General features: G+C 38.2%; 2 protein-coding genes and 2 long non-coding RNA genes across 6 annotated transcripts in view; 2 read left to right on the top strand and 2 right to left on the bottom strand.

The window, feature by feature from the left end:
* The window catches only part of DISP1 (dispatched RND transporter family member 1), a 166,296-nt gene extending 145,029 nt beyond the window's left edge, over positions 1-21,267 (bottom strand). The window contains exon 1 of the mRNA XM_032289342.1: positions 21,181-21,267. The gene's annotated coding sequence lies outside the window, so the exon portion shown is untranslated. The remainder of the gene's footprint in view (positions 1-21,180) is intronic.
* Positions 1-21,866, bottom strand: part of LOC116558986 — a 29,281-nt gene extending 7,415 nt beyond the window's left edge. For 2 of the 3 annotated variants that reach the window (XM_032289345.1, XM_032289346.1), the window contains exons 1-5: positions 21,274-21,866; positions 8,842-8,897; positions 8,571-8,655; positions 8,330-8,345; positions 102-197 (exon numbers count right to left, since the gene is read on the bottom strand). In XM_032289345.1, the coding sequence (XP_032145236.1) occupies positions 8,339-8,345; positions 8,571-8,655; positions 8,842-8,897; positions 21,274-21,551 (426 nt within the window). In that variant the 5' untranslated portion in view covers positions 21,552-21,866 and the 3' untranslated portion in view covers positions 102-197; positions 8,330-8,338. Of the gene's footprint in view, positions 1-101; positions 198-3,345; positions 4,468-8,329; positions 8,656-8,841; positions 8,898-21,273 lie in introns of those variants that run through there. The other variant, XM_032289347.1, reaches the window with a different exon arrangement.
* On the top strand, positions 1,984-7,587 carry LOC116558987. The gene is made up of 3 exons (XR_004272260.1): positions 1,984-2,073; positions 2,159-2,161; positions 7,577-7,587. It is a non-coding gene; the product is annotated as an uncharacterized LOC116558987 (long non-coding RNA).
* A 763-nt stretch (positions 21,867-22,629) lies between the features above and the next one.
* LOC116558983 lies at positions 22,630-23,882 on the top strand. The gene is made up of 2 exons (XR_004272259.1): positions 22,630-22,878; positions 23,060-23,882. It is a non-coding gene; the product is annotated as an uncharacterized LOC116558983 (long non-coding RNA).
* Positions 23,883-24,299: the final 417 nt, after the last annotated feature.

Raw genomic sequence — 24,299 nt, 5'->3', positions numbered from 1 at the left:
GAATCAAATTTAGTGTAAGAGAACCATTAATTATGTCAAGTATACAAATATGATCCAAATAAAATTAAAGAGTAAACGGCCCTTTCAAAATTTGAAATTACCTTTTAAATGAAGCTGCTCTGACAGCTTGGTATATGCCTTTTGAGTTACTAAATATAATTCAAAAGAAATAAGATGGTGTCTGCTCTCTCAGAAATCTATAAAAGGAAAACATAATATATATTTAGTCTAAAAACAAACACTGAAATCCACAAGACCAACAACATTTGGAATGTTCATATCATATTAATGGTACTTACTGTCAAATTATATACAAATAATCATACATTAAGCCTAGATCAAAAAATAAAAATACCCACCATTAACTGAATCCCTACTGTGCACTTGGTGATGCACTAGGTACTTCACATGCATTATTTTGCATCCTAACAACAACTCTGCAAGGTAAGTATTATTCTTCTTTACAGCTTAGAAAAAAACAGTCAAATAAGTTGGGTAACTTGCCCAATGTCTCACAGCTGATGTGTTAACAGAGCCTGGATGAATAATAATTCACTATCAGGAAAACTGATAATTCACTATCAGGAAATAATTCACTATCAGGAAAACTAATTTGAAAGATATATTTAATCTACTAAAAAGAATTATAGGGATACTACCTGAAAATATAATCTTATCTATCATCTATCACCACAGGAATGCTGATTTACATACATGAAAATATAAACAGGGTACTATTTTTTAAAGCAGTCTGAATTTTCATGTACAAGCTTAGTGTGCCCTACCTTGCTGTGACTGAATATCTCAGTAGTAAGACCTTGTGTACTCTTTTATGGTCTAGATCATCTTTCCCTGGACCCGACCCAAATTCCTATTCTGGCTTCTCCATTCAACTGCTATTCCTAAATTCCTCCCTATCCGTCCAAGTTTTACTGAAACATTTTTCTTTTCGGGGTCCCATCTATTATCTTGTTTCTTTTTATATGTGGCAGAAATACAACTAAAAGAGAATCCCATTGTAACCTCCTCCCTCTTTACTTTTAGGAACCAGCCCACAAAGAATTGGTTTATCTATCCAACTACAGGACAGGACAGGGTGCTATGCTCTATTTATACCTTTTTTTTGTTTGTTTTTAAGATGAAAAAGAATTATCAAACTTCTAAGGAAAGGGGGTAAACAGAAGAAAAACATTTTAAAGTTTTGAAACTTAGAAATAAATAAGTAAATACCATTCTATGAGATGCTGCAGATACAGTAGTACAAAATAGACAAAGTCTTGTACTCACAGAGCTTACAACTTAAAAATCTGTGTTTTTTAAGTGTTGTAGTTACTCCAAATGATACTTAAGACTGTACCAAGGACACTGGGCATTTAAATAGCTCTTCAGAATTTTATAAAATGCTTTCTTGGCATCTCATTTAAGCCTTATTGCAACAACCTTGCAACATGCTATAATAGAAATTACTATTCCCTTTTTACTAATAAGAAAATAGATTAAGAAAACCTACATTTCTTTCTCAGTATGACACAAATAATAAGAGAAAGAGCCAAGGTTCAAGCCTAGGTCTTCTAGTTTCAAATCTACTATACTAAAAGTCTCTGCATAAAAATGAATCTGGCTTCTGTCAAGTTAATTAGAGCTCAGTGCATAACACCTGAAGTGAACACCTCGTAACCCATACATCATATCACAGTTTTACAAAGTCATGACAAAGCAATGGTCATACGAGGAAAGCAATTAAAGGGATCTCAATTCTAAAGAACAAGGCACAGCACCAGGCCTTTTCTACTCCCTTCTCTTCAAGCCAAACCTCATTTCCTATACTCTCCACTGCAAGTCTTGCCATGCAGTTTGAACATATAACTAAGCTATTCAACAGTATGAGAGCTCAAAAATTAGTTTATACTAATAAATATGTAGGGTTCTAGAGGGTGGTTGTGGGGCATACAAATATTTAATACCACTAAATACCATTGATCAGAACCCACAGAAATGTCTTTAAACAAAAAGTAGAGTGTGCAGAAGAACCTACTGAATACCCACACTTTTGCTACACTGATCTGAACTCCTGTGAGGTTATACTTGTGACTTATCTCAACTCTTATTACTTTTTCTCAAAGACAGTCAGAGATCTATCCCAATCTGTCTATTACAGACTGTGGAAGCTATAATTCTGACTACTCAGTATGCATTACTAAACTTCTTTTCTGATTAAAACACCACTAGCGACAACAAATCAACATCTACCCAAACACAGAAACCCCATTGCCTCAATTCCCTCCTCGAGCTGAAGAGATGGGTACAAGATTGTGTGGATTGTGATTTTTCAGGTGCATTTGGATTTTAATTTTCAATGTATTTAAATTTAAATTTGAAATGTATAGTCTAATTTGACTTACATTTCTTTTCTTTTCTTTTTTTTTTTTTTTTTTTGAGACAGAGTCTCTCTGTCACCCAGGCTGGAGTGCAGAGGTGCGATCTCGACTCACTACAACTTCCACCTCCCAGGTTCAAGCGAGTCTCGTGTCTCAGCCTCTCAAGTAACTGGGACTACAGGCAGGAGCCACCATGCCTGCCCAGTTGATATTTTTGCATTTTTAGTAGAGCTGGGGTTTCACCATGTTGGTCAGGCTGGTCTTAAACTCCTGACTGACCTCAGGTGATCCGCCTGCCTTGGCCTCCCAAAGTGCTGGGATTACAGGTGTGAGCCACCGTGCTCAGCCTTCATTTTAATTTTAAATTTGACTTAAAATTAAATTCAACAATATCCGAAAGAAGTCAAATTAGCTAAAGTAATCCTGTATTTTAAAAGGTTTCAACTAAAACACTTCTCTGTGAAATACTAAAATTTTTTATATTAATGGTAAAATAGTTCTCTATCTCTTATGATCAGTAACCAAAACTCAAAGTTCTTATAAAAATTTCTTAGACCTTAGCATTAGAAATTTTTATAAAAATTAATGACTTGATGATTTGACAAATTTATCATCACAGACATAGACCTGTTGTTGAGGGTTAAAAAACTTACACAAGCTCATTAAGCCAACAAGTAGTAAATCGGGACTTAAACTTGGAAGTTTAGTTGCCCCAGGGCCTGTGATTCTTTTTTATTTTTTCTCACATGGAGTCTCACTCTGTCCCCCAGGCTGCAGTACAGTAGTGCGATCTCGGCTCACTGCAATCTCCACCTCCCAGATTCAATTAATTCTCCTGCCTCAAGCCTCCCAAGTAGCTGGGATTACAGGTGCCTACCACATTTTTTTTTTTTTTGAAATTTCAGTAGAGACGTGGTTTTACCATGTTGGCCAGGCTAGTCTAGAACTCCTGACCTCAAGTGATCCACCCACTTCGGCCTCTCAAAGTGCTAGGATTACAGACGTGAGCCACCACGCCCGGCTGCTTTGTGATTCTTACCCACTCTACTTTTCTGCCTAATTGGTACCTGGCACACAACTGATGCTCAATAGGTTACCAAGTGAATAATGATCAATCACCTGTTTCACAAACTTTAGAGTTTTCTCAAGATGGTACTCAAGGTCCTATATGTCCTAGCCCCAATCTTATCTTCCCCTACTCTCTAAAATGCATCCCATATAATATAACCAAACTGTTCCCTCAAACACACGCTGCAACTTCGCATCCTGTCTCACTCTTCCTGTACTGGGTACTTTGTCCCCTACACCTCTACGCCTCAACAAATCCTCTTTAAGTCCCAGCCCCAAGTCATTATGTATAAAGCTTTCTCTAACCTCTTTGTCTTGTGATGATGTCTTTCATATGAACTACTATTGGGTTGGTGCAAAACTAACTGCAGTTTTTACCATTAAAAGTAATGACAAAAACCTAGTATAAAGCTTATTAAATTCAACAATTCTAAGCTGTAGGGTCTTTATGCACAGTTCCTTATTCTATAAGAAATAAGAACTTACAGCTATTTCTAAATCTACCTAGCATCGAACATAGTTCCTTATCCATCATGGGCATTTATTATATATTTAATTTACTGAATTTAAGATATACTTATCCAAAAATAAACCTACTGCCTCTGAAATAATCTCCTCATTTTTGATGTACCATTGTCTAATCTATGATTCCACATATGTATGTGTGCACACATATAATGCCAAACTATGCAATAGTTAAAATAGGGTAATAGCTCTTATCAGATAATAATGCTGAAAGTCTCAATATTGATAGAACCCAATTTTTACAAGAACCATTAAAGAAGTATTTCAGATTTGCACAAAGGTCAGCATATTAATGGTTCTGTACAACTAATACATACACATACTCTGCAGAAGAAAGAACCCAGGAACAATTTTAATAGTAATCATATATTTAAAACATCCCAAGCATTCATTTCCAAAAGATCTATCAGTCACATGTGCCACCATAACAATTTAGGTAGTTTCTTCACAAATTTAGATACAATTCTTTGGGGACTAGGCTCTTTTCCCATTATCCCTAAAACAAAAAGAGGCCAGCTCTAAATAAATGCAGCAGTCACAACCTCACCGACACTTAAGTCACTGTCATCTCTGGAAGACAGCCACCAAATACCATTCACGCTAAACGATTTTATAAAATAAATGAATGGCCTATCAGCCTCAGCTAAAAACGAACTGCTAATGGCAGAGATTGTGTTGGGAAGACTAACCAAAAAGTATCATAGAAATCTCTCCATTGGGGTGGAAGGAGCCAGGCACAGTGTCTCATGCCTGTAATTTCAGCACGTTGGGAGGCCAAGGCAGGCAGATCACTTGAGGTCAGGAGTTTGAGACCAGCCTGGCCAACATGGCTAAACCCTGTCTCTACTAAAAATACAAAAAATTAGCTGGGCATGGTGACACATGCCTATAGTCCCAGCTAATCAGGAGGCTGAGGAAGGAGAGTCGCTTGAACCTTGCAGTGGAGGCTGCAGGGAGCTGAGACTGCACCACTGCACTCCAGCTTGGGTGACATGATGTTTCAAAAAAAAAAGGAGGTGGAAGGAAGGACAGAAGGAAGAAGAAGGGAGGAAAGAAAGAGGAAATAAAAAGAAGGAAAGGAAGGGGGAAAAGTTCCGAAATCCATACACAAACTACACAATCTTCTTTTCATTGACATGACCCCAAAAATAAAAATAAAATCTACTTTCAAAGAGTTCTTTGAAAGAGCTCCTTGATTTCATGATCAAGTTATGTGGTTTGTAAAACTTGAAGATATTCAAGTCAATGATAAACACCAAATCACATGACCCACTTAAGGAACAGGCAGGGAAAACATCATCTGGAGTTTATACTGGCTGAGCAAATGAATGTACTTAGTCAAGACTGCACAGCACCACTTACAAAGCAAGCAATTGTTTCCTTTCAAATCCTCATCGTTTCTATCAGTGCTAACAAAATTATTTCCAAAAACACTAAATCAATACCACCTGCTAAAAAAAACCCCTCAAAACATTAAACTTAACCCATTAAAAAATGTGGGTTAAGCATCTTTTCAATTAAAATATTATTTTTAACAGTGTTTATCAGGTAAGCAAAGCAAAACACATATATCCTATGTAGGTATTCATATAAGAGCATATTTTAAAAATATAGAATATAGAAAATACTGCTCTAAAGTTATTTTCTATTTCTTGGCTGGGCACTATGGCTCATGCCTGTAATACCAGCACTTTGGGAGGCCAAGGTGGGTGGATCACCTGAGGTCAGGAGTTCAAGATCAGTTTGGCCAACATGGTGAAATCCTGTCTCTACTAAAAATACAAAAATTATCTGGGCACAGTGGTAGGCACCAGTAGTCCCAGCTAGTTGGGAGACTGAGCCAGAAGAATTGCTTGAACCCACCAGGTGAAGGTTGCAGTGGGCCAAGATTGTGCCCCTGCACTTCAGTCTAGACAACAGAGCAAGACGCTGTCTCAAAAAAAAAAAAAAAGAAAGAAAAGAAAAATATATATATATATATATGTAGCTATTTTCTATTTCTGAATGCTCTCCTAATATTTATTGCTAAATGAAGAGAAAGAAAAAAATAGTACAGGCACCACTTTTAATAATGTATAATGATTTCTTCACTTACAAATGAATTAAAACACACATGAAAAAAACTCTCTCTTGTACAAATTATTTTTTTATAAAAAAGGAAGAACTATTTTTAGGCCCAAGATGTTTCTAGAAACAAACTAAAAACCCCACTCAGGCCTGGCGCAATGGCTCATGACTGTAATCCAAGCACTTTGGGAGGCCCAGGTGGGCAGATCACCTAAGGTCAGGAGTTCGAGATCAGGCTGGCCAAAATGGTGAGACTCCCATCTCTATTAAAAATACAAAAAAATTAGCCAGGCGTCGTGGTGCACACCTGTAATCCCAGCTACTCAGGAGGCAGGAGAATCGCTTGAACCTGGGAGGCAGAGGTTGCACTGAGCCAAGATCAAGCCACTGAACTCCAGCCTGGGCAACAGAGTGAGACTTCATCTCAAAAACAAACAAACAAACAAACAAAAACCCATTCAAAGAAAACTGATGAAGTAAGGTTACTATCTCTTTGAAAACTACTGTTACTCATTAAGAAGCTAAGTCCTAAGAATAAATTTCGTAAAATTCCAAAACAAATATGTTTTGGCATTTTCATGGTAATTTCAGCCTTAATGTCATAAATTTTCATAGGGCATCTGCTACCTAAGCTTTACAACATGGCATCTCATGCACAGAGCAAGTAATCCTTGGTTCTTGTTTATCTTAGAAAAAGGTACAAGGGCAAGGGAAGACAATACTTAATGTCACATTAAAAATCTGTTCTCAGATTATCTTCGTCCTCAAGAGGGCAGTCAATATAAACCTTCAGTAAGGGGAGTTTTCAAAAGTGCTTTTGGAAGTCATCTTCTGCTTCTTCATCAAACAGTTTATTTCTTATGACTCTAAATGAATGAGTTTTATCAGTTACTAGGAATTTATTTTAAAATACATTTTTTTTAAATCCTCTCCCCATTCCCCCCACCCCACAGGTTCAATACAAAATACTCCCATCAAGCACAATGACAATCTGGACTTATATTTCTGGCAATGCAGCCCCATGGCTGGAGATCACCTAAAAATGTTGTATTAAGTGTTTAAAAAATTTTTTTTAATGTATGGAAGAGCCAACAATAAAGTAAGAAAAATGTTCCAAGGGTAGAAATAATTTTTTAAAAAGTACAAGTCTAGAGAGGTGAGTTAGTGCCCCTGGGGAATCTACATAGCCCTGGTGGAATGACTCTGATGTGGGAGGGGAGTTATAGAAAACAGGGTAACATAGGCAGCAAAACTTGAGGGCCTACACAAAATGGGGAGCCTAAGCAAAGACCCTCTCACATAAAGTTCCTGAAGGGGGTAAATTAAAAAACAATTCATCTTACAACCAACAATTCATCTTACAACCGATACACATGAAGGAATGGTCAGGGTAAAAAAGGTTAAATGCAAACAGGTAAATCTAAACACTGTTATTTCTGGAGCTGAAAGATCAAATCCGAAAACTATAACATCTGATAAAAAATAGTTCTTGTCAGAAGAAGGTTCAGGATAAGGTTAAAAATTGCATTTACATTTAGACTTTGTTAAATATGCATGTTAACATTTCTGTGGTAACCACAGAGAAAATAAGAAATAGAACAGAAAACTTTCAACACAGTTCAAAGTGGGGGAAATGGAGTAAAAAATCAAACAAAAGATAACAGAAGTATATGACATGGTAGAAAGAATTTAGGTCCTAGAGTCAGACATTCTGGGCTCAAATCACAATTCTGCATGTATTTCTTCTAACTACAGACAAGTAACCTACTTTTAAAATTTTAGTTTCCTCATGTTTATAAAAGGAATAATAATATAAACTTTTTTGTCTAGTATTTGAGTTAACATGCAATACAGTCCTAAAACAAAGAAGCACGGACACCTCTTCCCATTCTCTTCATTTCATGACACTGAAGTATGCTCAACTAGTGAGGAGGTCATTGTTTTAAGCTGCTGGATCACACTTTCATCTTGAATATCACAACTATTACATAGAATTTTTCCTTGACTTTCTATGTATTCCTTCCTTATTCAGGATTAAAAAGCTTCTAACTCAAATTATATGTAGTACCTCAAGTTTATTATTCCTAAACTATGCTTAAATATGTTTAGATTTTCACAAGAAAGATTAAGTTAAATCTAACACAAATGCCCCTTCCACACCAAAATGCCAAAATTAACAATGCCTATAAAACCCAGTTGCTGCTTTATTAGATAGCTAACTACCCCTGAACCCACTTCTAGAAATAAAAGAATGATTATTAATTTTATAAACTTAAAGATATATAACTCACCTCTGTTAATTAAAATCTGTCAAAGTTAAGAATTAGCATGTAATCAAAATTTGATAAAACATCTTGTTGCATGAAAATTATTTCATCAGTTTAGAAATTGTACTCCCAAAATTAAAGTGTTCAGTAAAAGCTGAGTAAGTCAAGCATTCCGAGTAACAGTGTTATAAAAGTTGACTCTAAGAACAAAAAAATGTGAAAAATTTAATTCAATAACCCACATATGGATGATCCATTCCCCTACCCCTTTTTATAATTCTCCAAAGCCAATTTTAAATTCTGAGTGGAATTTTTCTCTTCAACACAGGATGTTTCCAGAATTCCACCATCTGCAAATTTACAGAATAAAAATTATGTATCTGAGACAAACTTCAAATGGCAAATTTGTCCCCCAAATTATAATATAATCCAAAAGAAATACTGTACATGCTTTAACTATTTGTCTCTACCGGTACAGAGGACTAACTTTAGAGCATATATGCCAAAAAGTCATCAAGTTAACACAATCCTTTTACCTGAAATACAAATGCTGAAAGCAGAAAATGTCTTGCAAGAAACCAACTGGCAACCACTAAAAGTAAAGATGAAAGTTTTATTAGAATAGAAATGGAAAACCTTGCATATATACATACACTCTAATAGAAAATGACATGGGAGAATGTTATACATAGAAATCTTAAATAGGGGCTGTATAATTTATAAAACAGGAGGCATCAGCTTTATAGCAAAGGAGTTAAGAGCTAAAACTCTGAAGTTAGATTGTCCAAATTTCAATGGTTAAAGATATTATATTTTAGTTAATAGCCCCCTAATAGGAGTGGATAATCTCAACACCCATCACACAGCATTCATCAGATATAATAACCTAAAGGCCAATACCAGACAATCACAGATCATTAAAAAAATTCTTAAAGTATAGGCCAGGTGCAGTGGCTCACGCCTATAATACCAATACTTTGGGAGTCTGAGGTCTTCCAAATGAGGCTGGCTCATTTGAGCCAGGAGTTTGAGACCAGCCTGGACAACATAGTAGAACTCCCATCTCTATAAGAAGTTAAAAAAAAAAAAAAAAAATAACTGAGCATGGTGGCACACACCTGTAGTCCAAGCTACTCAAGAGGCCAATGTGGGAGGATCACTTGAGCCCAAGAGGTTGAAGCTACAATGAGTAGTAATCATGCCACTGAACTCCAGCCCAGGTGACAGAGTAAGACCCTATCTCAAACAACAACAACAAAGTATTAAAGTATAGGAGACTACTAATCTGTGCAATTGAGCCCAGAGCTCTAATTACTAATAATCAAGTTATGGTCTTAAAGGACTAATGGAATATTTCTATAATATACCACTGCTGAAGTGATCTTGAGGGGCAACCAAGAATAATAATCAACCATGGAAAGAAGAAAAACTCAGCCTGGGCATGGTGGCTCAGGCCTGTAATCTCAACGTTTTGGGAGGCCAAGGCGGGAGGATAGCTTGAGCCCAGGAGCTTGAGACTGATGTAGGCAATGAAACAAGACCTCTGTCTCTACAAAACAATTTTTAAATTAGCCATGTGTGGTGACACACACCTACAGTCCCAGCTACTTGGGAGGGTAAGGCAGGAGGATTGCCTAAGCACAGGAAGTCAACGCTATAGTGGGCTATGATCTCACCACTGCACTCCAGCCTGGGCGACAGACCAAGACCCAGTCTCAAAAACAAACAAATCAAATATTTGATAAGCACAGCAATTCAATATGACCACACATAGTTTAACTGCTGAGGGGGTGAGGAGGCTGGGATAACAATGTATTAGAGATACAAGTTATTTAGCTGGGCACAGTGGTGGCTCACGCCTACAATCCCAGCACTTTGGGAGGCTGAGGCCTGCAGATGGCTTGAGGCCAGGAGTTTGAGACCAGACTGGCCAACATGGTGAAACCCCGTCTCTACCAAATGCACAAAATAATTAGCCAGATGTGGTGGTGGGACCTGTAATCACAGCTACTCAGGGGGCTGAGGCATGAGAATCGCTTGAACCTGGAGGCAGAGGTTGCAGTGAGCTGAGATCGCACCACTGCACTCCAGCCTACGTGACAGAATGAGGCTCCATCTCAAAAACAAAAGAAAAAAAAATGGGGGGATACAAGCTATTCCAAATGGCTTGGTTCTCTCAGGTTCCAGTGAGTAAAAATGTATCTATTGCAGAAAATTATTAAAGTTCAGTTTTTATTTGACTTCCTTTTTAAATATTTATTAATTGACAATATAAATTGTATATATTTATGGTATACAATATGTTTCCATATATGTATACATTATGAAATGGCTAAATCAATATATTTGACCTTGACAACCTATGAAAATCTAGGCAGTTTCTGGGAAAGTAACACCCATGTCTAAAACCTCCAGTTGGGAATGAAAAGGAAAGACTCTCAAGAATGCTTGAATTCTTATACCACCCCCACACCCCGACATTCCCCACCCCTGGGGAGAAACTATTTGAGACTGAACTGTTAACTGGCAGCAACCACCATGAGCATCACCTGAACAGGCATCTAGGGCAGCAATCTAATAACTACTCATTTGGTAGCCACTAATTTACTCTTCATTTCAAAGCAGGCTTTTTATCTAGGTTTAAAAAAAATGAAACTAAAAAAATTTTTTGCAGCAGCAGCAGATGGAAACGCATTCATCATTGCCCTCTATTATCCTTTTCAGCTGGCAATAACTTGTGGTTGTAAAGCAAAGAAAAAAAGAGTTTGGGTGATTTTAATCAAAGCTTGGATTCTAGCCCTGCCCTGAAGCATGCTGTAATATGAGAAAGGTTCCAGCCTCACATTCCAACAGAAATGAATTTTTATGTGAATAGCCCCCCTCCATCAACTGCCACCTCTCTTTTTGTTATTGTTTTGAATTGATGCAGCAAATATTTTTAAAGTATCTGCTACTTTCAACTACGTGAGATGCTACATTAATTATGGTACCATCCTTGAAAAAAAATTGAGTTACACTTAACGAATGCTTAAAGTGGAACAAATGGAAAATAAAACACTTTAGAAGTATGCAGATATACAAAAAAAAATGTAGAAACAACATGCTGCTTACCTCTCTAAAAAGTGCTTTAGGTGTAGGTACCAAATCATTAAAGGTGCTTTTGAAATGTAGAAGAAAACATTGTATAAGCAGAAGCAGAAGGGCTTTAAAATATGCTCCGCCATTTACAAGTAACACAAGCTTAGACAAATTACTTAATCTCTCCAAAAGTGAAATATAAACATCTACCTTATATAAGGGTTGTTATAAGAAATGGGTAATATATTAAATGCCCAGTGCAGTGTCTGGCATATATGATTAATAAATAGAGGCCAGGATCATTAGAGGCATTTTCAACAAGTAGGACACATTTACTGCTGACTTTTCCTCCTTGGTGAAAAAAATGTATCATGTCAATAAAACTTGTTACTGTTCTACAACAAAATAAGTTTCATAAATGAATATGTAACTTAATATATAAATTAGAAGTATTTATCTTATAACAAGTTGGGAGATGAGAAACTGTAACTAAGAGGCATATAACATTCGTCAGAGAGTACTTAAACAAAAAAAAATGTAATGAAATTACTGAGGACCTGGAGAAGGAAAAAAAATACAAGAAGTAGCTATACCTATTTGTCAAGTTGAAAAAGATCCTGTCTCCTCCCATTTTTCTTCCTCCTCTTCTCAACTCCTATAGGGAAGAAATATGTTCTCAGATACCGGGAGTCCAAAAAAAAAAAAAAAAAAAAAAAAAAGGAAAGAAAAAAATGTGAAGTAACAAGGTAAACAAGGAAGCAATCTACGTATATTAAAACACTTTGCTAATTCTTTAGGTGAACAGGACTTTGTAGTTTTACAAAATTCACTTGAAATACATATACTTTTTTGCTGTTTACTTTTTAATTTTTATTTGCATAAATTTAAGGGGTCCAAGTGCAGTTTTGTTACATGGATATATTGTGTAATGGTGAAGTCTGGCCTTTTTGTGTAACCATCACCCAAGCAATGTACATTGTATCCATTATGCAATTTCTCATCCCTCACCCTCCCACCCTTTCCAGTCTTCAGTGACTATTATTCCACATTCTACTTCCACGTGTATGTGTTATTTAGCACTTATAAGTGAGAACATGTAGTATTTGACTTTCTAAGTTCTTTCACTTAAGATAATAACCTCCAGTTCCAGCTATGTTGCTGCAAAAGACATGACTGCATTCTTTTTAAAGCTGCACAGTATTCATGTGTGTGTGTACACCACATTTTCTTTAGTCATCTATGATGGCTGCTTAGGTTGATTCTATATCTTTGCTATTGTCAATAGTGCTGCAATAAACATACTGAGTGCAGGTATCTTTTTTATATAATGACTTATTTTCCTTTGGGTACATACTCAGTATTAGGATTGCTGAATCAAGTGGTAGTTCTACTTTTAGTTCTCTGAGAAATCTCCACATTGTCTTCAGAGTTTGTACTAATTTAATACTCCCACCAACAGCATATAAGTGTTCCCTTTTCTCTGCATCCTAATTTACTTTGGGATTAGGTCTATCAGTCATTCCACAATTTATTCTGAATTAACTTAGATAATTCAGACTAGCTAACAGTTATGAGAGAAACAGATCTCCTTTGGGAGAGAGGTTAAGGGACAAAAAGATAAATGGATGATTTTAATGCACGGGTACTTAGGAGATGAGAAAACATCATTATCCAAGGAAAAAATAAGAGAGCAGGGAAGAGGAGATTTTAAGAAGGTACCAAAGATTATGGAACAAATATAATGATCAACACTCCATTCACTCTGATATTTTAGAGGCAATAATTTGCCAGCATGTCTCACTGAAAATCAAATGCTACTGTAGATTACCAAAACTTACCAACTGTAGAATTGTGAAACAGAAAACCTTATGATTTGAAACACTGAGGTCTGTATGTATGAAGCTGTTCTATCTCATGATCAAACTGTATTAAATCATTTATAAAAATCATTATTGAAAATTCAATGTTTATATAATTACATCTTTAAAAACCCCGTTAGAATTACAAGGAAAATATTCAAACTTTCTTCCCCTGAAAGCCTCTGTCAAGCTTTGCTGAACTTTTTCTGCTTATAAATGTAGAAGTACAGCCCGGCATGGTGGCTCATGCTTGTAATCCCAGCACTTTGGGAAGCCAAGGAGGGTAAATCACAAGGTCAGGAGTTCAAGACCAGCCTGGCCAACATGGTGAAACCCCGTCTCTACTAAAAATACAAAAAAAAAATTGGCCAGGCATGGTGGCGGGCACCTGTAATCCCAGCTACTCAGGAGCCTAAAGCAGAGAATTGCTTGAACCTGGGAGGCGGAGGTTGCGGTAAGCCAAGATCGTGCCACTGCACTCCAGTGTGGGCAACAGAGTGAGACTCCATCTTAAAAAAAAAAAAAAAAAAAAAAGTAGAAATACATGAATTTCTCAACTTAAATTTAAAGCCTAGCAAACTTAGTATACAAAATGATATAGAGAGGTTTTGTCAAGCTTGAAGTGTTCCAGAAAGAATCCTTCCTAATACATCTTCAAGCACTGCAAAGACCCCTGAGAATGACAGGTAAATACACCAAGTCACTCTGAGTCAAATGCAAATTCTACCAACCTTCATAAGTGAAATGATTTCCAGGTCTGGTTCAGAAATAATTATACTACAAAACTGAGGCAGATACTCTATGTATCTATGCATCATCATCTAGTAATCTCACTACTGGATCTTGAGCCCAGACAGGTCATTCAATCCTGTATATTCCATTTTCACACTGCTATAAAAACACTACCTGAGATTGGGTAATTTATAAACAAGAGTTTTAACTGACTCACAGTTCTTCATGACAGGGGAAGCCCCAGGAAACTTACAATCATGGTGGAAGGTGAAGGGGAAGCAAGGCATGTCTTACATAGTGACATGGTGACAGAAAAGAGAGAGAGCTCAGGGAAAATTGCAACTTTCTTTTTTTTGAGATGCCATCTCACTCTGTCACCCAGGCTGGAGTGCAATGGCTTGAGCTTGGCTCACTGAAGGCTCTGCCTCCCAGGTTCAAGCAATTCTCCTGTCTCAGCCTCCTGAGTAGCTGGGATTACAGGTGCCCACCACCATGCCTGGCTAATTTTTGTATTATTTTTAACAGAGACAGGGTTTCACCATGTTGGCCAGGCTGGTCTTCAACTCCAGACCTCAAGTGATCTGCCCACCTCAGCCTCCCAAAGTGCTGCAATTACAGGCATAAACCACTGTGTCTGGCCAAAAAGTGCTACCACTTTTAAACCATCAGCTCTCAAGAGAACTTCACTATCACAAGAAAAACATAGGGGAAACTGCTCTCACGATTCAATCACCTTTCACCAGGGAGTGGAATGTGGCACATGGGGATTACAATTCGAGATGAGATTTGGGTGGAGACACGAAGCCAAACCATATCAACTCCTTAAGTGCTTTCAGAACTTAAGATGCATCATCCCAGAAAATGTCTTTTTTAACCAATTATCTTTGGAGCCAACATCTGACAAAATAGTTTATTTTTTTTTACCCAAAATCTGAAGGGAAGAACCCTTTAAAGAGAAAAGTTACTTCAAATGCTTCTGCTTTCCATTCCCCTTCCCAACCCCATCTGAATAGTTATATTCCAAAGCAAAAAAAAAAAAGAGCAGGAAGAGTAATAAAATTAATTGGCGATAGCACTGTAGTTAAGAACATCATTTCAGTTCGAAGAGATGGAATCTGCAATGTAATACAGCCAAAAGTTGCATAGTTCATTCAAAAACAATAGGCCTGCTGATCACAGAGGTAGAGAAGTAATCCATACATGGCCAGAGACATGTGCCTGCTTAGAAATGATAAACTTGAAGGCAAAAGCATGCCAAAGACCCGTGGGATGAATAAGCGTATTTCTGCACTCACAAAAAAATAAAATAAATTTTTAAAAATGAAAATATAAAAAACCTATGGGAGTAACATAAAGCCGCTAGAATAGACAGAGAATGGGAAAAAGGGGATCGCATTCTAGTGATATCTTCTAATAACATCCTCAGCCAGTTGCCATGATATAGTATAACAAATGCTATAATTTCTTGAGTACTATGTGGCAGGCATTATGCTAAGCACATTACACACATTATCTTGTATTTCCTGTAATGACTATGTACTATAGGTATCACTATGCATATTTTGCAGGTAAAGCATAAATTCAGCAACTTGCCCAAGGTCTCTCTCAACTGCGCTGAGACTGCAAGTGAGCAACAAATGACAGTTATTATTATTACCATAATTCAGCTCAAATGAATGCCTGAAATCTGGCAACCTTCTAGAATATCCATTTATGTCCTATAATGTTCTGTCTCCCAAAGAGTCCTTAAAATTCTCTGCTGGAGGGTTTCCAAGCACTTAGGTTCCAAAAGCACCATGGTTTTCTATCTTTAACTTCCTCCAGAAAGGAAGACTTCTCAGTAATGTCTCTTGGTCCACGTGCTCCCTATCCTTAAGGTCTTTTGAAATATCCCCTATGAATCACCCAATGGCTAGCTTGTGCTAACTTGCAAAATCCCTTCCAGCCCCATGGGTATCACACATCACTATGTGCCCCAAGTAGCTATGTAGTCTACTTAGATATTTTATGATATGTCTACTCTCTGCTCATCCTTCCCCTAATGTAACTGAATAGCCCGAATATCACTTTCTCATAAAGATCAATTCATACTCCCTTAAATGGACTCAAAATCACCCTCTCTACAGAAAATCTGCCCTTCATTAGCTTCACTTAACTATAACTACTTTTGTAACAGAAAAGGGACTGGATTAGAAACAACGAGATCTGGCCTCAAATTCTGGTTCTTTTACTAACTATGGTACTTGGGTAAATCACTTCACCTTTCTGGGACCCTTTTGGTGAACATAAATGAGAGGAATCAGACTAAATAAGTACAAAACTAATTCCCAGATATAAATATTTAAGCAAAAGGATTAGCAAGACCATAAACTTAAAAACAGCCAAAAAAAATTGTTACAAAATTGAAAAAAATTTTAAACACCTTAAATTTAAAAAATATATACAACATTTAGCTGGGTGCAGTTGCTCACACCTGTAATCCCACCACTTTGGGAGGCTGAAGCAAGTGGCTCATTTGAGGTCAAGAGTTCGAGACCAGCCTGGCCAACATGGTTAAACCCCATCTCCGCCAAAAACACAAAAATTAGTCAGGAATGGTGGTGGGTGCCTGTAATCTCAGCTACTCCAGGAGGCTAAGGCAGAAGAATCATTTGAACCTGGGAGGCGGAGGTTGCAGTAAGCTGAGATCGTGCCATTGCACTCTAGCCTAGGCAGCAGGTTAACACTCGGTCTCAAAAAAAAACAAAAAAAAAAAGGTGTGTGTGTACACACACACACACACACATATTTTATATATATACAGATGTGCACATAATTATATCAAATATATATATTAAAACCACAAAAAGAGAGTAACTTTTAATTTCAGAGAGTGGAAGGGCCATTAAACTGTCAATTTTCCATTCTTTATTTGAGATGAATGAAAACTCAGGTTTTCACTGTTTTTAAATCCCTTAAAAAGTAACTGGGCTATGAATTTCAATAGTTTTATCAGTCCGTTCTCACACAGCTTTAATGAACTACCTGAATGGGTAATTTATAAAGAAAAGAGGTTTAATTGGCTCATGGTTCCACAGGCTGTACAGGAAGCATAGCTGGGGAAGCCTCAGGAAACTTACATTCATGACAGAAGGCAAAGAGGAAGTTGATGTGTCCTACGTGGCTGGAGCAGGAGGAAGGACGAGCACAGTGGGAGGTGCTACACACTTTTAAACAAACACATCTCGTGAGAACTCTATTATGAGACAGCACTAGAGGGATGGTGCTAAACCATAAAGTTCCACCCCCATGATCCAATCATCTCCCACCAGACTCCACCTCCAACACTGAGAATTACAATTCGACATGAGATTTGGGTGGGGACACAGAGCCAAATCATATCAATATTCTCCTATTCACTAGGCAATATTGTATATGCCGCATATTAGTTTAATACACCAAAAGTATTTTAAATGCTGTGATGGATAGCCTTATGTGTCAACATGCTTAGGTTATAGCACTCAGGTATTTAATCAAATGCCAATTTAGGTGTTGCTATAAGCATATTTTGTAGATGTAGTTAATGTTCACAATCAGTTGACTTAAGTAAAGGAGATTACCTTCCATAATGTTAGGACTCATCTAATCAGCTGAAGGCCTTAAGAGCAAAACCTGAGGTTTCTCAAAGAAGAAAGAATTCTGCCTCAAAACTACAGAATCAACTTCTGCCTAAAGTTCCAGCCTGCTGCTCTGACCTACAAATTTTGTACTTGCCAACTCCCACAATTACATGAGCCAATTTCTTAAAATAAATCTCTTTAAAAATATATATACATATATGTGATATTGGTTCAGTTTCTCTGGAGAACCATAATTATACACTAACACAGTGAAAATCAAACTGGTACTATTTTGCTTCAAGAAGCTCTTCCAGGTCATTCACACAAGAGGTGAGAGGGATTCCTCTCCCAGCCCCCTGCAGGTAACAAAGGAGTGCATCATCTGTGTGGAATTTAAAAACTATAATAAAACCAACTAAAAGTCTTTCTGCTGTATTATCACCAGGAGCTGGCAATTTGAAACCTCAGTGCTAAAATGCTCTTTCCAACTATAACAGACAGCTCCCGCCATCAAGACCCCTAGTAGGTCACTGCTAGTGGTCAACTTCCCCCACCCCCATGCAAATCACTTATTCAATAGTTCTTCTATTCCTTAGGCTCTCAAAATCAAAAATAAAACTAAAAATAACAACAAAGGTTAAGGGCAATTGGTGTGCTTTCTACAATATTTTCCACTGTGAGTTACAACCTATCACTTTAATAGAAAAGTTTATAATGTAATGTGACGCCTCACTCAAAGCAAAACTGAGTCTATTTATATAATCCAACAAATTATGATTTAGTATTAAGAGTATTTTAAAAATAATAATCTAAACAAGAGGTTAACAGTCATAACTGCATGCCTAGAGACTGGAAAATTTGCCAAGATTTATGGGATCAGATTCGTCAGAATGGACAGAGCCCTACTAACAGGACTGCAGTGACTCATCCCCTTTTGAATCACTCTGAGGTCCTAGTCATCTTGGTCACTATTGGAGAAAACGTCTAACTCACCAGAGGAAAAGGACAGAAAATGATACTAAAAGCAGTCAACCCTGTGTGAGTCAACCTTGTTAAGGGCTATGCTCTTCATCAGAGGCAGTTCGGCAGCTGGACCATAAGTTAGCAGATCAACAGTCTGGTGGTTCCTTGCCCAAAAACTGTATTTCCCAGCTGTAACAAATCTTCTTGATTCTAACAAGTGGCAGGAAATGGCTTTCTAACTAGGGTATGCAGATAACTGAGAATGTACTATATAATAAGAAAATTGATAACCAAAGGGCATAGAACCAACAAGTTCAATTTAGCAAATTACTTCATATTTTACAAACTAGTGATTAAGGAAGACAAATGTCTAAGTATGTGTATATAAAGATGGTGTTTTGGTTACAACTATTTTGATAGTTCTTCTAATATAGACACTGTACATATTTCACTGTAGCAGAAATAAATAGTGAATCTATAAGAATAACTAGTAATTCACGGTATATAATGGAAAACTGCCATTATTGGTTAAACTGTAAAATACATCTAAAGCCTATGGAATAACAAAAATAATTTATCTAAAGAGAAAGCTAAATTTACTAAACAATTAGAAGAAAGAATACAATTCCAAAGATTTTCCAGAACACAGGGCAATCAAATGTCAACATACCATTCATATGTATAGCTAGCCCAACTTGCCCAAGAAGGCAGGTGCACTTGTATTTTAACAATGAGCATTTCCTCCAATCATGAACAAGAGTCTAAAGACTTGCATGCATTCTCAAGTGCTTTATTTCTCAAAAACCATGGGAAAAGGTGGAAAAAAAATAAAATCAAGCCTTATCAGATAAACAGTATTGCCTACTTAAAGAAATAAGATTAAATTAAGACATATACAGAAATTAACATGGCAGTTAGTTCAATTATTTTAGAGATCAGTGTCATCTCTTCATTTTGTAATTTGAAAAATTATTCAATATGCTCGTTTACATGCTAAGGCACTGTTTATGTTTAGGTCTTGTTTTACACTTGTAAATACCAGCAGTCCTCCAAAACATAAGGACGCTAACTGTGTATTTCACTCAAGCATAGATATTCAAGGCCATCAATAATTTATAAGCTCGAAAGACACTGCAGTCCAATAAATACAAAATATTATAGTTTTCCTGAATTAGTTCAAGTCAGACCACCAAATCATACCTAAAAGCTACCTGTATTAATACGGTGATTTTTAAAACAAAATCTTCTAACATTTGAAATGTGAAATATCTGAAACAAGCAAAGCAATCATCACATCTCACGCTCCACCAATGACAGTGTTATGATTCTTCCTAGCTACCCTGCCCACTTTTTTGCAAAAATTCAATTCACAAACTTAAAAGCTTCAATACTTAAAAGCTAAGTAAGTCTTTGTAATTACACTGAGTGAGACACTATATGATGTAGATAAGGAAGCACATATTAATCACATCCACATAAATACAATGTAAATAGTAACTAAATTAATAATTACCCTTGGTAATAAAAATCAGCCCACATACTAAACACTGGCCACTAGGGAAAACTAAATGTGTATGTAACAATAGATCTTGGGTTATCAATATTTTTAAAAAACACTGACAATGGCAAATACTTATATATATATATATGTGTGTGTGTGTGTGTATATATATACATATATATATACATACACGTTTTACACACATATATATATATATTTCCCTTATCGCAGAAATAAAAAGGAACAGTAAAATCTTAAGAACTGCTAGTAATTTGCTGCACCCTGATGTAAAATTGCTCTTACTGGTTAAACCAAAAGAATGAACCCAACAAAATAACTTTTAGAAAAAATGTGTTAGAAAGTTAGGCAAAAAAACAATGAGCTGCAACTGCAAACATTGACAGCACTGGCTTTCCATGAGGTCATCACCATAATTCTAAACGCATTTAGTTCAATCCATGACAAAGGAAATATGACAAGCTAAACTCTGCAGGGTAGAGAAGAGTCCAAAAGGAAAACTGGTTGGCTTTCTTGGCTGAAGAGGACTTTCAACTACTATCAGTTTGACAAAGAAACGCAGAATCTGAGTGAAGCAAGAGTTCAAGCGGTCCCTAGGAATGTACAATATTTTTCCGAAATCCACACGCGCGGAGCGGGATACATTTCTTAAAAATAAATAAATAAATAATAAATAAAAATAAATTTTAAAAACCAGCATGAATTGCAAATGAAGCAACAGGAGTTCAGCATCCAATAGGTGGCTGGTCATCTTTCTGGTTCGTTAGGTCAAGACGCCCTTCTCACCTACGACCCTCAGAGAACTGACTCCCTCTTCTCTATCCTCTCCCTGGAAGCCAAGCTTTACCATCTCATGCCACTCTCGCAGACAATCCGCCAGGACCCGGGACACGCCCCCACGAATGACTACTTTCCTCGGAGATGCATCTCTGCCCCGTGTCATCCGCAACCTCCTGTCTCAGGGCCTCTTTGGCCTCAGGGTTCCCACTGCCTCCCTCCCCAGCCCCTCACGGCTGCCCTTAGGGCTCTCCTAGTTCCCCGTTTTCAGTCCTGGCCCTTCTCCCAAGCCTGGGGTCCCGGCTCTCCCTCCACACGCGCGGGAGGTGCGGACTCTCCCGTCCCTACCCGGTCTCCCAGTCCCGCGGCGCCCGGCGGCAGCGCGCCGAAAGGCATCCACTGAGGAAACAAGTGCCTGCAACGCTCCGGCTGCGAACTCACCTCCAGTCCGGACTCTCGGATCCTGGCCCAGAGCCGGGCTTCCGCCTGGCGCGGTCCTCGTCGCGAGCGGAACCGGAAGTCCCGCCCCCCGCCCGCTCCCGGCCGGCCGGCCTGGCAGGACGGCTGTTACCAGGGAGCGGGATCGCCAGCGCCCGGGAGCGGGCGACGGCCGACCGGCGGCGGCGGGCAAGGGATGAGGGCGGGGGCTTGGCCTGAAAGGGCGAGGTAGGCGCCAAAAGAATCCCCTCTCGCGCTCCTGCTGTTTCTAGTGTATCCATCGACCAGTGTGCAAATGCTTGACCAGGCGTCTGTTCTGCTCAAGCCCAGTGAGGCTCAACATGACTCAGACACTGACCTCTGCCCTCACAATCTAGCTGAAGGTAGACATAAGTAAAAACAGAAGTAAATCACGCCGCAAGACGGTGTATCTTCTTTCATCATTCAGATTATTATCACCTGCTATATACGGCCTGCGAACAACCCGGGACTGCTGTAGGGGCTGGGGATGGAATGAACAGAGGACAGCCCCAGCTCTCGTGGAGCTTACACTCAGGGCGAGGAGCTAGCTATAGAATAAATCAAACAGCAGCCGCTTCCTCGGGAACGTTATGCACAGAAACACAGATAGAAAAGCAATGAAACCATCAAGGGTTAGAGGCACTCTGGTGGTGCTGTAGGGAACGGTGCGGTGTAGGGAGCGGGACAGAGAAGCCTTTCTAGAAATAATGACTCTTCAATTGAGACTGAAGTAAATGATGAATAAGAGTTAAAGGACAGGCAAGGTGGAGAAGGACATGCAGAGGAGAAGGATGCTATGGAGTGAGAGCTTGGCTTGCACAGGTAGCTGGCCAGGAGTTTAGCAAAGTGTTTAGCAAAGAAATAAGTCCAGCTCATGAAGAACGTTGTGCCTTGTGCTTAAAATTTTGGACTTCAGAGACTCCTTGCAACGGAATCAGTGGGATCATCTAAGGGAATAGACAAAACAATGAGTCATGGGGGGATTGTCCTAGTCATCAAAGAAAAATAATGGATTATGAATGGCATGCTTTATCCTTGAGGGTGCTTTCTCAAACTGCCATACCCAGATGTAAAGGCAGTAGATGGCTACCACAACCCTATAAAGGCAGGACCACAAGGGATCATACCCTTCAGGTTGCCCCATTGAGCAAATCACCCCAACCAACTGATATGCTAACTGAAGTCACAGGGAACTATGGAATGGGCCAAGAAGGAAGCTTCAATACCAGCTACAGTAAAGAGGACTGTTGCATTTATTGTTTGTTTGTTTTGCTTGCTACTAGTGTTCCTCTCTTGCACACCAAGCCCTTTCTTTGCCTTTTTAAAAAGGAATGCTATAATACATAAATTTCACTTCTTTTTCTGTCCTTTTGCCAGAAAAAGGCCTACATTGCAATATATGAAGGTAGGATTATAGTAGAAAATGAGGAATGGCTATCATGTAGAAATTCTGTACTTAAAGGACAGAACATCAACTCTAAGTGAAGTAAAATGTCACAGTTTTGGGTTTTCTCCCATTGAGAAGGTTAATACATGAAATAACCTTTTGTGGTGGTACGTGAAATAACTGAATTGCACAGTGGTGAGGTATATTTTTGAAAGGATGGGAAGAAAAGAGTGTGTATGTGGTGTGATGTGTGTGGGGTGGGTGTGCGTGTGTGTGTGTGTCCACAATGGATGCCAAGAAGTAGAATATAATAGACGCTCTGTGAAATGTTTCCTTATAGCTTCCCATAATTCCTTTTTTCTTTTTTTTTTTTTTTTGTAGGAATGGCTGTGGAAGAAGGAAGCCCTTTTATGGGTCACATATGCACAAGTGACCATGTCCTAGTGTGACCAGCTACTCTGGTTTGCTAAAGGCTGAGGGGGATACCAGGATGCTGGACTCTTCGGTGCTCAAACTCGGATAGTTTTGGGAAAACTGAGAGAAGTCGGTTGCGCTATTATGCCCCCTGTCTACATAACAGATTAATTCAGATGAGGGCATATCCTAAACCAGACCATTTAGACTCTTTGCCCTAGAAATTTTAAATGAGGCAGAAACACAAAGAGAATATAGTTACTCATTAGAACTGAGTCACACAAATGGCACTTCCTTATAGAAAAGATCTATTAACACCCTTTGCCAAAGACCCAGGACCTGCCCTGTTTCCTTTGGTTACAGGAGATATCCCTGTATAATTCCAAAACTTTTTCTTTTTTGGCTAGTCAAAGACGATTGCTGTTGCTTGCAACCAAAATAATCTTAAGGAGGGTATTTATGTCCAATCCCTATATAAGGTAATGTGCTCCAAGAGCCCCTTCTGAATGGGCACTGAGCTTAATGAAGCGTACTCATTGCCACAGCAAACAAGACCAGGTATGAACACTAAACTCAAACAGGCCTAGAAAGTCTCACATGCATGGATTTTGCAATGCACTTACAGGACTCCACTCTTGCATGCTTAATTAAAATGTTGTCTAAACCTAGAATTAGGTTAGGCATGAGTAAGTTCTTCAAAACTGATGGGAAAAAAGGGAGAGCAACAGGAATGATGAAAAGGAAATCAGGATAAGGGGAGAAAGATGGAAAAAGAAGACTTATCCGAGAGGTGATCATCTTAGTTCCCTTCTTTTCAGTTTTTGATTCCCCAGTCCCTTGTGAGATCCAGCTAAATGTTTTGCCCTTAAGTTCTATGAAAATTCTGTGTCCTTCCAGTAAATCCCCCATTTTGCTAAGAATCATTTTAGTAGGTTTCCCCTCCTAGCAATCAAACCCCAAGACATCAATTCACAAGACACAAGGTTGTCTCCTCATTCTGTAGCATCTGCCAGAGCTCTGGAGCCACTTTCTCTCCTCAGTTTCAAGAAGAGAAGAAGGATTTGCCTCCATGGCTATCCGGTCCATTCAGGGAAACTCTCACAATTACCATGGGTTTGATGACTTTACTATTAAAATCACACAGGTGGGGAGAATCATGCAATCAGAGTGTAAAGCTAGAAGGAGACTTTGGTAACCATGCATGTCA

The sequence above is a fragment of the Sapajus apella genome, unplaced genomic scaffold (assembly GCF_009761245.1).
Source record: "Sapajus apella isolate SASKATOON/1434 unplaced genomic scaffold, GSC_monkey_1.0 scaffold22, whole genome shotgun sequence".
In the NCBI taxonomy this organism is placed as follows: Eukaryota; Metazoa; Chordata; class Mammalia; order Primates; family Cebidae; genus Sapajus; species Sapajus apella.
The sequence above is the reverse complement of the archived record's forward strand: the minus strand, read 5'-3'. Positions and strand labels throughout refer to the sequence as shown.